This window comes from Pocillopora damicornis, chromosome 9, assembly GCF_964200805.1.
Source record: "Pocillopora damicornis chromosome 9, jaPocDami1.2, whole genome shotgun sequence".
Taxonomy (NCBI): domain Eukaryota; kingdom Metazoa; phylum Cnidaria; class Anthozoa; order Scleractinia; family Pocilloporidae; genus Pocillopora; species Pocillopora damicornis.
The window spans coordinates 6,964,670-6,979,669 of NC_142678.1; the positions used below are offsets into that span (position 1 = coordinate 6,964,670).

Consider the following 15,000-nt stretch of genomic DNA (forward strand, 5'->3'; position numbering starts at 1 on the left):
GGGCCCTCCGTAATCCTCCGTCCTCTTATACGAAATCCCGTGGTAACATAATTTTACATTCATACTGTGCTAACGCAATGTATGCTTATAGGACGTTAATTTTCAAAATAGATCTGTTTGATTTGTGTATTTCTTAGTATTTGAACATTTCATAAGTCCAAGTTCTTAATTTCTGATTAAAATCAAGTGCTTTTGTTCATTATTTCGATGGCTGTTATATTTTTTGATTCCTTCGCTGAGTATTTTAATAACTTGCCACGCACTCGTTTGCCACCACACAGTAAGACATTATTTTATAACTTTGCACGAAGCTTCACTGTGAGCCTGATTTTTTAAACTCGAACAGTTATCTCGTACGCACCCGAAGGATTAAGGACTTTTAAGCCAACCTGGCGCAAGTTTAGTTGGTTTTGTTTTGCCTTTTTTCAAGTGATTCATGATTGTGTCTCCAGCTCATTGCAATTTCTTTTCAGTGGCGTCCTCAACAGGTAAAAATCATTTCTCGTCATGCTCTCTTGAGGCTCAGGTTCATTCTCAACGGACTGGCAGCTCCTATCAATGTCCTTGTCATCCGGATAACAACTACCATAATTGCTCGTCGAGTGACAATGACAAAAAGTGGAATTTAAGATGTACAAAATACACAGTATGTTTACCTGAGAACGATACGTGCTACAAATGTGATCTGGAAAGCACGAAAAACACTTTATGTTACGTTTCACAAGTAACCAATGGTCAACCACCTTCCATATGTTCCTGCAAGAAGACAAGTTGTCTACCGAACTCCAAAAGCAAGAAACCTGGTAGGTATTAAAAAGCAAAGGCACCAACAACCCTAAATAGTCAACACATTTTGATTTCTGCAAGTTGCTTAGTTGTTGACTCAAAAAAATGATTGCATTAAATTCTGTGAGTCTTTAAACAAAGAATAATTAACATTCTCGGAAACTAAAACCCAATGCCGTGCCTTTGTTAGGGCCTGTAACTTGGACCAAATTTCTCAGGCAGGTTCCTAATCACGAAAAAGCACTTCGAGAGCAAGAAGTGCGTGAGAAAGTGAAGAAGGGTTTTTGTATTAAAAGAAAAAATCAAAGCAAATGTAGTATGGAAACAGCATGTTTATTGAACTGAGCTAAAACTTAATAGAGGCTAGAAATTGTTTAATACGTATTACGCTAAAGCTAACGTTTCTCACGAAAAGGAAGTGAATTGTTAAAGAAATAATAAATTAAAATTTCAATAATCTGGTTTTGCAAGGAAAAAAATTAGCTACAGAAACTTAATTTACAGTCTGAAATGCTCCGTGACCCAGGATTCAAATAGCTAGGAAATCGATCTATTATTATAGAATAATAAATATTCAAAATGCCCTTCCTAATAACAACATCATCGTCATCAGCATTATTCTCTCCAGCAGGAACAGTTTCTCCAACATCCTCCTTACCAATACTGTCAAAACTAGCAACAGTATCTTCATTTCTAGAGTCTTCGGGAGCAGCTGTAGAACCAACACCAACATCATCACCATCACCAACGCCAGCATTTTCTTCAGCACCATTTTTAACATCATCGCCATCGCCATCGCCATCACAAAAGCTGGTAATTTTTCCTTATCTATCAATCGTAATGTAATTTTTTTCTCGTTTTCCAAACCTTTTTTATGGTTTACATGTCTCACTGCCATTTCTTATTCTCAGGCAAATGATGCTGTTTCAGAGCTCAGTAGCCTAAATATCACTAGCAACAATTCCTTACAGGTATGTGGTTTCACCGATGATATAAAAACGTCATCTTTTTAATCTAAAAGTGTAGCGAAAGAGCAGCTACAAGCATCGAATCGATTTGAAGGTGGTATAAAATATAATACGTAAGCGCAAAAATTTCCACGCAAAGATTGGATATCTTCTACCATTAGTTGTAGAGTGATTAGTACTCGAAACGTTTTTTTAAGTGACCTTTTCCTTCCCTCATCTTAATGAAAAAGGCCTTACTCTCAGAGGAACAATTGAAAACATATATTTTATGATATATCAGAAAGACATATATATAGATTTGCCTAAAACGAGAAAATCCTCTGCGGTATCATTTTTACGATAATTGTTGCTTTTGAACCAAAAGCGCCTCTTGATGCCGCATTTGCCAATTATCACAATGAATTGATTTACATCTCAATGTGATGAATCTTAGAGAAGGTAAAAAAAAACTAAATAATGTGTACTTCATGGACTTACAGGAAGCTGCAAATGTGTTTAAAAACTTCACCACTAAATATCAAAAAGCGACCCCCGGAGAAGAACAGTCTGGAGTAGTTGAAGTCAGAACGGAGTTTATTTTTAAGGTGGCAGTCGCCTTCGAGAAAGTTGTTCTTAGCTATGGCAAACACCATCTAAGTGGAACAAAGAGTTCAAAAAGGATCGTTCGCGACAACATAAGTGAGTATTTGCATGGCTGTCTCTTCAGATTTGTGATAATTGATCATCTATTCAGTAGCTGTCTGACTAATCAAGGGAGTGAGTGACTGAGTAAGTGACTAGTCGACTTACTGACTGACTGGCTGACAGTGACTCTCTCTCTGAAGCTCTGGGAGATTGAATGACTAACTGATTTCATGACAGAAAAAAAGTCTGAATGAATTTTGTTTGTTGATTTCATGAATCTGACCGTCACTTATATTAACATTAATTTTTTTTTCCCTTTCTTTCGAAAGTCCTTGGTATTCAAAAAGTTTACAGACAAAATGCAAGTAACTTCTATCTGGAGAAACACGAATGGTAAGCATCTATTAATATTTCCTCAGGGAATTTTGCCGACAATGGTTTGTATACATTGCCATTATATTTTTACATTCAATATCCGTTAGTTATTTGACTCATCAGTGTCTTATTGGATAATCATCAAAGTTAATTTGATTAACTCGTATATGTATAGCATCTTCAAGAGAGTGCGATCATTGGAAACTTACATTAGCACACATTTAACCTACCTGGAATTTTGTTCTGCTCTCTTTTAGGATCAGTAATAGTTGGGTGTGTGTACAAGGATCTACATGATTTAATTAAAAAAGGTCATGATAAAACAAGGTACTTGAATGGCTTAGATATCTGACATAAGCTGCTAGTAAGAAGATAGTTTGTATGAACTATAGACATGGTTTCGAAGAATATATTTTTTCGAATATTTATTTTCCAATCGTGCACCCCTCCGTCCATGTTCATAAAAACCCCATAGATGAAAAATTGAAATAGTAGAAGCGTGAAACGGTAGGTAGACCCCACCATTATTGTGTATTTACCCTTCCGATATTTTTCTGTCGCGCTGAAATGAACAAACGAACGAGATAATGAAAACTGTTAGTCTCATTGCTTAATTACCTAAATGTGAGACTTGGAGGTACGTTTCGTTAAAAGAACCAGTATGGACGTGATGATCTAATTAGTGTTACGCTCCCAGTCCGAGCTTTCCCAAAATTAAGCCGGTGTAATATATTTAATGCATCCTAAAAATTAACTTTTATGGTCACATTGGTCGATTAAAGCTGCTAGCCGGTCATAACCCACGCAATAAACCAAAAACATGACCGTTTTTTATTTCCATTTTAATTGATATACTTGCATTGGCGTGCGTTGATGTGCTTTTCACTGAAGCTGAGCCAGCGAACGGGAACACGAGTGACACGTTTGGATACGAGAAACTTGATAAGAGTAAAACACATTACCTGTCATTGGCTTCGCCAAAAGTTTGCTTCGACGTCTTTTGAATCACAATGGGAGGCCATGCGTGTGACATAAATTCTTAAGAGGGCAAAACAAGGACCGTAATTAAGAGACTAAAAACACTGACGAGTAATTTGATAACTCGACTCACTCTTGACATCGTTGATTGATATTATGAGACAGAATTTTGTATGTCTACAATATTTTTGCGAGCGAGAGAGTAAGATTACTCAGTAAGGGGACCAAAATTTTTTTTTATAGTTTTTTTGTCGATTTTGTTCAAACCGGCATCTCTTTCATAATCAGCAAACAGGTGTCCGGCAATCGAATGATCGATTGACAAAACTTTATTGTGAGTTCGAATTGAATTGAGTTTAAGGCACGTGATTGAGCGCGTGACTAAGCGTATGACTACCATTCGTTCGAAGTTTCGTAGCACTCTCGGGAGTAAAGAGTCAGTCGAAAATAACATTATTTCTCACTTTTGGTTTTGTTTACCCTTCCCCGAAAAACAATCAGCAAACAGGTGCTCGGCAATCCAATGATCGATTGACAAAACTTTATTACGAGTTCGATTGTGTTCGACTGAGTTTGGCAATCGAACTACTCCTTTTCGAATTGGTCGGATTTCCGAACGTTCGATTAGTGTAGAGTTCGTGTAGTGTGATCGTCCGGGTGAGTGTAGTTCTGAAAAGAACTGTTGTTGGTGACAACAGATGTCAACAATTACCAGCACCTTACAAACGACTCATTAACGACGTGAACAAACCGACAAACAGACCGACAAACAACAGACGGATCGAAACCGACCAATGACTGTTAACAAACTCTACACGAGTCTTCCAGCCAATCACATCACGGCTAAACAGACCAATCACGTTCAACAGACCAGACTTTATAACATCATCGACTGACAACTACTCCCCACTTGACTCTGAAGATGACTATCGCTCAGATAGTCGAAACGTCAGTCACCAACAACAGTTCTTTTCAGAACTACACTCACCCGGACGATCACATTACACGAACTACTTATGCTCCTGGGTTCAAACCATTTACTTTATTATTATTGTTGTTTTCGATTCATTGCTGTTGAAAAAGCCTATTTCTTTACTGTGTTAATTGAATTTAATTCATTTTAAGGGATGTGACTGGCTGCCATTCGTTTGAGTTCCTTAACGCTTTCGGAAACAAAGAGTCGAGAATAATATTATTTCGCACTTTTGGTTTTGTTTACCCTCCCCCTTAAAATCGCCTTGGCCATCCGATGCAGCACATTTTCACAAGAACTTTTTGGCCATTCATGGCTCTATGTTATGGTGATTTATGAATATCTTGGACATGTTGAGTTGTTTGTGCTTCTCCATATGAACCAAGTAATTGAAGTGTCTGCTTCAAATACTTAAAACTTGTTTGTGGCCAAATGTTTCATGCAACTTTGTTTTTGTGATCAGGAGGAAGTTAATTATTACAAAACATCGCTACGAGCTTCGGTTTTTAAAATTGACCCCGTAGTATTACTGCAATAATGAGAGTACATTGACTGTGGAATTATTACTCCAGCTTTGCGTTAGTTAACATGCGTGCTGCCCAATAGGTTACACGGTAGCGTGCTGTGTCCGGTCACACGCTAGCTTTTGTATTCGATGGTTGACACGCCTTGCGTGTTTGCCTACTCACGCTACATTACTGAACGGCGCACGCTCGATTGTTTGTAGTTTGTTATATGAAAGAATAGCATGCCTAAGCTCATTAAAGATTGCTCTAGCGTGCTGAGCAAGCGTGTTATAGCCAGTTTCTTTTGTTTTCAAGTGGAATCGTGTTGAGAGCGTGCTATCACATTTGTCCCTTAAATCATATGGAGGGTCACATATGCAGTAATTTGTTTACTTCTTTAGGCATGTGGTAACTAGGATCATGATGGCTGCTATGGATCCCAAACCAGAAAAGTTACAAGAACATGTAATCTTGAAGTTCAGGAACCTGAAGGTAATAACAAAAGCAAAATTAAATTCTTTCGGTTCAGTTTAGATCAGTTTCAGTTTCAATAAGTTCAGGCTCAGTTGTTGTATCATTTCAAATGATTTAACTTGAATCTTCTTTCAGAATGACCCAAGTGAGAAGCATTGCATGTTCTGGAGTGGCCTCAGCAATAGGTAAAACGGGAAAACAACTGACATCACCATGACACCAAAATAAACCATTGTTCCATCCTTTTTTCTGAATTGATTGAATTTCGAATTGCAAAGAAGAATTAACATCATTGATCACAAGTTCGCGTAACGGTCCAACTGGTGGGAGTGGTCTTGAAAGGAAGTGTGATCTGTGGTTGTCAATAATAAAGAACGTTTCCTCAACAATAGCAGAAGTCTTATCGTTCATTTGAAGGAACTGTACTTTGAGAGTTTACCTCGATTTCCTACACCGGTTATCACCCCAACTTACTCTTGTTTCGGAGTGATGAACTCAAAATCCATCAAAGCCAAAAGGCAAGCGTGACGTTAAAAGGCACAAATAACCAGCAAATAACTTACCAACTCTGAATCCAGTCTTCAACCGGGTTAAGTGAACAATCCCAGTAAGTAGAATGAAAGCCATTTAATATGTCATCATATTAATTACCTATTACGTTAAGTATTTAATGGTTTAATTATCTCGTTATATTTTTCAGTCAAGATGGATTTTCGAAAGATGGATGTCATATAGTTATATCCCAAAGCAACTCAGAAGAAACAGTCTGCAGCTGCAATCATTTGACTCATTTTGCTGTCTTAGTTGACTACAGAAGTCACAGTGTGGTATTACGTTTTTCAATATTTTTTTTTAAGCATTGATCGTATGTTCATTAAATTGATAAAGATGTTATTCCCTCTGTTTCTGATTTGTTTCACAGCTGTCCCAGAAGGACGAAGATATCCTGGAGATTATCACCTACCTAGGATTAAGCCTTTCCATCATCGGAATGATTCTAACTATAATCATGTATTCCTTGTTCGCGTGAGTAATCAATGTCAAGTTTCTTATGCCTTTGATTGGTTGAAACTATCAAAGAAATATATAGAAATAACCGTGGTATATTTTTTCTTAAATTAGAGATGTTCATGAACCTCTCCCTCAAATACGACTGAGTCTCGCGGCATCGCTCGGTGCTGGTCAAATAAGCTTTCTCGCTGGAATGCACGCCATGGATAACCCAGTAAGTGACTTCTACTCACATACACATTAATTAATCTTTTTGCTGGCCTCACTATCAACATTATCAGGACCTTTTTAAAAATATTTTGGTATCTATTGCGAATTTGAACTTTATTAAATGAAATTATTTTAAATTTTTAAAATTTATGAAGAACGAGAAAAGAAAAGAACAGGAAAATCGTTTTTTCCTTTTTTTGCAGGCCATTTGCATCACAGCAGCAGTTCTTACACAGTACTTCCTGATGGCTGCTTTCTGCTGGATGCTAGTGGAAGGAATCTACTTTTACTTATTAATTGTGAAAGTTTACAACATCAGCAATAGGTTGATAGTGTATCACGTCATGGCATGGGGTATTCTCCTTTTATCTATAATAACTTTTCTCATTTTTAATGCTGATTTACCGTATTTTGAATCGGTTTACTCCTGATATGATCTCGCGCAAAGTTTGACCTCCCCCTTCTCTTTGTGTGTGAAGGTTTCCCCGTCATTATGGTCATCACTTCTCTCAGCATCGCAATTGGAAAAGGAGGGATTCAAAGCTACACCAGCAATAAATAGTAAGAAACAAAGTTTTCGTTAACTTTACCTCCTGTTTAGCTTCCTCTCCATGTTTTGGTTTATCTCTGTTTTGGGTTTTTTTTTTTTTTTTAAATCACGTATATTTGTTTTTCGTCTTGCTGAAACCTGTATTTTTGCTTTTTTTGCGAAGTTGTTCATTTCCTCTTTCGTTCTTTCTCTTGCACTCCTTTTCAGCCTTCAAATACTATATCTCATATCACTTCAATTCTCTTTTTCTTTTTTCTTTATGCAGCATAGCGCATTACTTGTCCACATTCCCCCTGATATTTTTTTTGTTCTTCCCTTTTGTTTTGTTCTATCGTCATTTTAGTTGTTCACAATTATGAGCTGTGATTTGATTTTCATTTGATTTGATTTGAGATTTTTTGCCAGTTTCTCGTTCCCTTAGCTTTGTCTTTCCTCTTTTCTTCTTTTTTAGTTGTTGGTTGTCGTCAACTTATGACTTGATCTGGATATTTGTTGCATTTCTGACGGCAACTGGAGTTGTAAGCTTAAACTCAGATTTTTTAATTTAATATCAAAACTGTCACTTTATCATAAGTTACTTGACCTATAGCTCATTGCCGTTTTTTCCATTCTTTTATTCGTATTTATTTTTCATTTTATTTTGCTTTTATTTTTTTAGCTCGGCAGTTTTATACTCGCACGTGTCACAAGGGAGTTGACCACATTGCCGCAAACAGGAGTCGACAAGATTCAGCGAGTCCGGTTAGATGGAGCGTTATATCGTTTCTTTTTTTGGTTAATTTTATCAAAAAGATTTTAATCGGGCTACTGTCCACTTCAGTAGCTGTTAGCTTATCCTGCAGACATCTTTTCTTTAATTGATAATAACTGACATATAGATATACGAGACATTAAATGGCAAGCGAGGTGTGGTTTAAGGGTTGATATTAGTCACGGGAGAATCTAAGCTTCTAAGTTGAAGAAGGAGAGTTTAGTAAACTCACAATTTATTTTCCGATCGAGTCTTATTTTCCATTCTCCTGCCATGTTTGACAATGATGGGCAAGCCAAAAATTAAAGTGGAAAAGTGAGAAATCTAAAAACGGGCAACATGTTAAATGGGTCGCGGCAACATTTGCAGCGACATTTGCAAATGTATCCTATGATTTTAAAATCATCTTGTAAAAGACCTGACAAGCTATCTATGTGCCAGTTTAAAACTTTCCAAAATAGCGTAAAATAAGGGTTCAGGGTTCCAAATAACTCCCCCCCCCTCCCCACCACGCACCAAAGTTGGGGTAAGGGTGTGCTTGCTGTACGTCCGAGCGTTCGAGGGTACTATTTGCATGATTTTACATTAACTTATGACGATAACAGCTAAAGTGAGTTGAAATCTGGAAAAACATTTGTCCTGTTGTAGACTTGGCATCAGAACATGTGTTCTAATGATTCCCCTTCTTGGCATCACGTGGTTGTTTGGTCTTCTCTCGCCTCTGCACAAGGCTTTCACCTACATCTTCACCATTCTCAACTCTACTCAGGTTTGCTGCAAATTTCCTTGGTAAAATTAAGATAGCCTTGCTAATATAAGTTAGAGCTTGAAGCCTCTAAACAAATGAAAAAAATCCTTCTATCAGTCAATCAATGTGGTAATGAGACCGTCAGTCTCTAGTCAGTCCTTCCTCCTATCCATCTATCAGTCATTCCTTCAGTTTTTTGATCATTTTGATAGCCGTTTAGCCAATGAATAATTTCATCGGTCAGTCAATCCCTCAACCGTCTGTTTTTCTCCCTTCATAAACTTACAAGTTAAGTTCAGCTGAGTTAATAACTACCCTGTTTCGCAAAGATCTCTTTACTTGTCATGATATTATATTTCAAACAAAAAAAAGACTTATTATCCATAATTATATTTGTATTGTAGGGTGTCCTGATTTTCATCCTGCACTGTGTGAGAAACAGTCAGGTAAGATCGAAACTAAAAAAAATTATCTTAACATTGTGCAAATCATGACAGAATGTGGCCTACTTGAATAACCAGATTTTAGAACTCAGCAACTGATTCATGTTACCTTATGTTTTATTAACAGATAAGGGAGCGATTGCGAGGCAAAATTAAAATATTGAAGATTGGTCAGATTAAAGCTCGAATGAAAGTTCGAATGAACGCTGTTTCCCCATCTCCAAACAACAGAAACTCAACCAAAAAGAATGTAAAGATGAATCCAACTGATGGTGGTGCAGTGTGGGCAACTAAGTTGCACCCATTCAGCGAATATAAGTTGAAATAGGAATGTCATTAACTAATGGATTCAATAGGCGGCGGGTAAAAGCCGATTGTTATGTTCCAAGGTTTTTTTTAGCCACGATAATTCTCCAGTCGCAACTGATCAGTTTCCAATGTCCTTCTGCTTGGTTGGATTGTTTTTGTAAATTAGAAAAAAAAAGTTAATAAGTCTTTCATGAAGAGGTAGAGGCTGGTGACGTTTATTTATCAGAGTAATTAAGTGATCTTGCCTATCACAGTCTGAGGTAACTTAGAGGATTAGGTCTGAGTGAATAGAATAGTTAACCACTCGGCAATTCAACATCGTTTATTCAGGTAAATATGTGAAAGCTAGATACTTTACTTGTATATGAATCGTAGCCAGATGCTAGATTACCTACATTTTAGGATAGACTTGTAAACATTATTATACAGAACAAGACTCCGCCACGCTTTGAAAATCTTTAGGTTATTGTTATCGTTAGACAGGAAAATAAAATGTTATGAAAAAGAGAAGAAATTGACGGTTGTCTGTAACAAGAGTTTACCCAGATGCATTTATGCGAGATAAAACTATTCCTGGCTCCCACTCCTTGACATCAAAAAAGTTATTGCATTGCTAAAGTTATGTTGGGAAGAACGGTGCAAGGAGGGTACAAAATAATGGGGGCTGTTTCGTCTAAGAAACCATGTGACCGGAGTGGGCAGAACTCTACTGGTCAGGCGTTGCCAAAAAACGTTTGCTTACAAGATAAGGCGGCGTGAACGAAGGAAAAAGCCCCCTTTTGTATGCATTCGAGGTCATCTATTGCTTATTGAGGCGGCAAGGCTTGAAAAATCGGAACAGCATCGTAATTAGTACATCTTATCCAGCTGGTGTTAAAGCTTACTAGGTGGGCCTTTAGACGTTGGTGCATACTATTTAACCGGAGAAATACGGTGGAGTAGAACCTTTCTTTATCACCATCCAAGAAAGGTGGCTGGTAAAAATGTCTCTGAGTAACTTAGAATAACCCACAGCTAATGGCATTCTCCAATCACGGGGTGTGGTTTAAATTGTTCTTAGCGAAATATATTTGTATTGATGATCCTTCAAATATCTCTGCTCGCGTGACCGAATATCCCCCAGCTAAAATTGGGTGATATTCAAGAATATTATCTAAGCGATATTCCCCAATTTTTAAAGTCTACGTCCACTGTGATGAGTTTTCGTTTCAAAATTAAATCAAGATGAGAGAGGGTTTCTGGTCTAGAAGAAGGGAAATACTTTTTTGTTCATTAAGTCGTACCTGAGGATACCCAAAAGAAAACAAAAGAAAAAATCCCGAAGTAAGCAGAGAAAATTTGTACGGATACCGGGAGCTGTTCGATGACATTATCTGTTCGAAGGTGGAAACAATTTTCGTGAGCGAAGCTCCAGGAAAACTGTTAGCCGAATAACCAAATTAAATAGAGGCTATAGTTTATATATACAGATATACCTTTGTCAAGGCAAAGTTGGAAGTTTTCCCTCTAAAATCGGTTCCTTTCGGAATAACATCCGATACCGTTGTATTTTGGATTTATTTCCATGAGAGAACATCATGAGGAGCTAAATCGGTAACATAAGCTGGAGCCCGAATTTGGTGCTCTGAGGAAAGCACGGACGGGAAAGGCCCCATGATAGAAAGCCAGCTTAATTCTGTGGAAAAAGTCAAATAGAGCATCTGCTATACAGTTGATAATACAAACTGGCGATTCAAAGGGTCTTAACTTACGAAATGAAATGGTTTGGTTCGCATAACAAACAAAAATCAATTCATAAGTAGAGTTCATGGAAATCCACTACATTTTATAACTGCCTGTAGAGGTCGAAACACGAGGGAAGCAGCCACAAGTAAACAACTTTTATCTTTGAAATAGCTTTCCAGTAAGTTTGCCATAACCAGTTCGAATTGAGCTTATAACGATAATGTTTTGGAAAACCGAATCAAGGGGTTGTGCTATTCGGGAAAGGCAACGGCCCCAATGAAGCAATATGGATCAAAATTTGTTGCAGTGGCTATGGCAGTGAAACAGACGGTGACGGTGACAGTGCCGTAATGCTACTACTAATAATTTATTTATATAGCGCTATTTCTATTTCTATCCAATAATGCTTCATAATGACTGTAATGATCTAAAGTGCTTGAAAAACCCAACTGGCAGGAGGCAGATCAGTTAGCCATTTACACAGCGCACCCGAGGAGTTTAACTCGGAGCCACCGAGGAGGGTGGAGGACTTGAACCCAGGACCACCAGATTACAAGTCCAGCACCCAAACTACTCGACCACGCCGCCTGCCGTGACATCATTGGCTGAATGACCCAAGCAGAGTAGCTAACGCTTATTGGTTAGGTCCCGATCCATTCGTAAAGACAGGTCCTTGTGCAAGTTCCTTTTGCGTCATTCATTTCGCAAACGAAGTATGGTGTCGGTAGTTGTCGATTTCTCTAGAACAATGAACACTGAGTAGAGTCGCGGTCTATAGTGTAAATCCCCCTGTCATGGATTTTATCAGGATAGGTGGGTATTTGTTTTTTCTTAAAAAACGTAACTTGAAAAAGGAAATAGTAATAAAAAGATTCCTTAAAAAAAAAAAAAAAAAAAAAAAAAAACGAAAAAAGAAAAACATTTGCCTTGCAATTCAAACCATTTGGGAATGAAGTAAAAGTCATGAAACCAATTGATATGGTACTTTTTTAAGTTGGTGATAACTCAAAAGTAACATCTTTCCCTACTGAAACGGTATTATTGTCACTAAGATGAACGAGACGCAATAAATACGTCACAAACGAGACAAATCAGTCGTTACAAATTCCTTTTTAATTGAAATCAAAGATCATCATGGCAACGCTAGTGGAAAGCTTTCAATCTACTTGTTTAAGACTTAACAACTTCTTCATAGGTACAGATTCAAATAAATTCGACGATAAGAAACAAAATGTGTTTATCCTCTAAATTACATAATCCTTTTCGAGCCTGTGAAGTAAAGATCCTATGCGTTAAACAATAATTTCGTTGAGAGTAATTACTACGTCTTAAATAGCTTTTTTTTCAAAAAGAAACGATTCAGAATGCTCTAGTAAGGTAACACTAGTGTAAAGTGAATTTTTTTTATCCTTTTGAGTCTGTATCTAGAAGTTGTTTAGAGTTAACAAAAGAAGTAGTGATATGGCTTTTTTCTAAACGCAGTTGAATGCTAGTGGCAAGGCACAACATATTTTGGTAGACACTTTATGTGATAGATCATTTAAGGCATCTGCTCCTAAACGTTGGAACAGATTGCCATCAAATATAAGAGCAGTAAATGATCTTAATTGTTTTAAAACACTTCTTAAAACACATTTCTTTAGACAGGCATTTCATGTCACGGAAATGATGTAGTTTTTACTAGAAATTAGAAAAACTGTAAATATTAAAATGTTCCACTCATTTCTAGTGACTTGGATTGGAATGCTTTAGACGATGACTTCACTGAAAACATACCACAGGTTGACGAAAGTGTTAGCCCGGATACTTATGACAATGCACAAGACCCCAGACTTCCACGTCTTCAAGGCGTTAGGAAAAGTCGCTTCCGCCGAATTAGTTCGCCGTCGTCGTGGTTAGAAGCGAAGCTTAAGCATTTCAATCGGTATTTAACCAGAAAGCAAGTATAACTACGTAAAAATAGTATCCGCGGCTACCTCCGCACAGTAATTTGTCGAGATGACTACGTTTAAAAACTCTAATAAACTGAGGAAATTGTCTTTAAATATGTTTTGTGCGGATTTGGTTACTGAATCAAATGGCAAGTTCAAAATAACTTCACAGGAGAAGTAACTGAACAAATATTTGAATGTCTGACGAAATTGAGGAAGTCGGGATGTTTTTCGAGCCCGGTTCATGCGAGATTCATGCTAATGCATTATCGGCCCAGCCATTTGATGATTCTTGCATCATTATTCGACATACTTTCCCAAGTGAGAGAAAGACTAGGTTTGATGTAGGAGAATCGTTCACTTGAAAAATTCTCGCCAGCATTGCTAAGCTTTCAATTGCAGTTTTAAAAGATTTTCTTACAACTTCATGCTGTTCTACAACAAAGCCTTGGCTTCGAATGTAATCTGTTGTTTTCGCTCTGTTTTCTCTTAAAGAAAAATATGCATAATGAAGTATTGTCTTATTTGGCAATCTAGCCACACTTTGTTCATTCGCAAGTTCGAAACAGGACGAAAGATATCTCACTGGAAGAAACTAAATTAACAGCCGAAACCTATATTTGGGGTTATGGGATATAGACGATAGCTAACGACTTTATGCTAGTGCACGAAACGTTCGTAATTTTTATGTCAGTCGTTATATTTTCATGCTGACATTCGCATGTTCTCCTCATCACATTCAGGTAATAGATCTACCAAAATATTACAGCCAGGATAGACATAAATTCAACCAGTCCGGGCCGTAGACAGTTTTGTCTATGCCATGACGTCATGAAACATGACGTCACGAAATTTATGTGTAATTTGTTTCGGAAAAAAGACAAATATTACCTTTGCGCACTACAAATGCAGCGTGGGTGAACACTCTCCGGGATGTAGGCTGACTTTCACAAGACAAGAATGTGATTGTGGTAATGCTTGGTATCGTATCACTGACAATCAAAATCAAAGCCTTTTGGATTGCAGAACATGCTTGCCAAACAGAAAAAGCCAAACTAGTGGATACCACAAGGAAGATAATAAGATTGCTTTCCGCGTATTTCTAGGGTTAAATATCAGCTTGAAATCAATACGTAAGGATTTCGTGATTTTTAATACTGAAAATAGCTTTCTACATCCTTCCTTTTAGCAAGAATATCTCTTTTTCCTGTTCTGTCTGTGACGGATTGGGTATAGTTCTCGCGATGACCCGCGTTCAGAGACCTGTGCACGCTGCTGATAACCACCCACTTCTTCGGTTAGCTTGCTGAAGGTTTCTAGTGAGACCCTTAGGTGCTCCAAAGTGTGGCAGTTGGTCTGCGCTATAAGCTTGTCGCAGTTCTTAAGTCAGAGGGAGAATAGCCCACCTCTATTCATGTGAGGGCCTCTAAAGTACCTGCTTATCCAGGGCAATCATGTGATATAAAGTTCATCTCAGTCACAAATCACCAGTTAGGAAAACTGAGTTCAGATAAGCGCTCTTCTTGCCTTCTTCCTTATTCATTGCCGACTCTAAGATAGTAGTTACAGTACGCGTTCTATTAGGTTTACAGGAAGACTCCCCACCAGCTTTGATTTCTTCTGCTATCTTCAGATTCA

The 15,000-nt window shown here is 37.6% G+C and overlaps 1 protein-coding gene across 1 annotated transcript in view; it reads left to right on the plus strand.

The window, feature by feature from the left end:
- Nucleotides 1-9,859, plus strand: part of LOC113668401 (uncharacterized) — a 114,166-nt gene extending 104,307 nt beyond the window's left edge. The window contains exons 11-19 of the mRNA XM_089183305.1: nt 6,607-6,710; nt 6,807-6,909; nt 7,109-7,259; nt 7,385-7,466; nt 7,907-7,973; nt 8,114-8,196; nt 8,855-8,975; nt 9,359-9,400; nt 9,525-9,859. Of these exons, the coding sequence (XP_089039431.1) occupies nt 6,607-6,710; nt 6,807-6,909; nt 7,109-7,259; nt 7,385-7,466; nt 7,907-7,973; nt 8,114-8,196; nt 8,855-8,975; nt 9,359-9,400; nt 9,525-9,725 (954 nt within the window). The 3' untranslated portion in view covers nt 9,726-9,859. The remainder of the gene's footprint in view (nt 1-6,606; nt 6,711-6,806; nt 6,910-7,108; nt 7,260-7,384; nt 7,467-7,906; nt 7,974-8,113; nt 8,197-8,854; nt 8,976-9,358; nt 9,401-9,524) is intronic.
- Nucleotides 9,860-15,000: the final 5,141 nt, after the last annotated feature.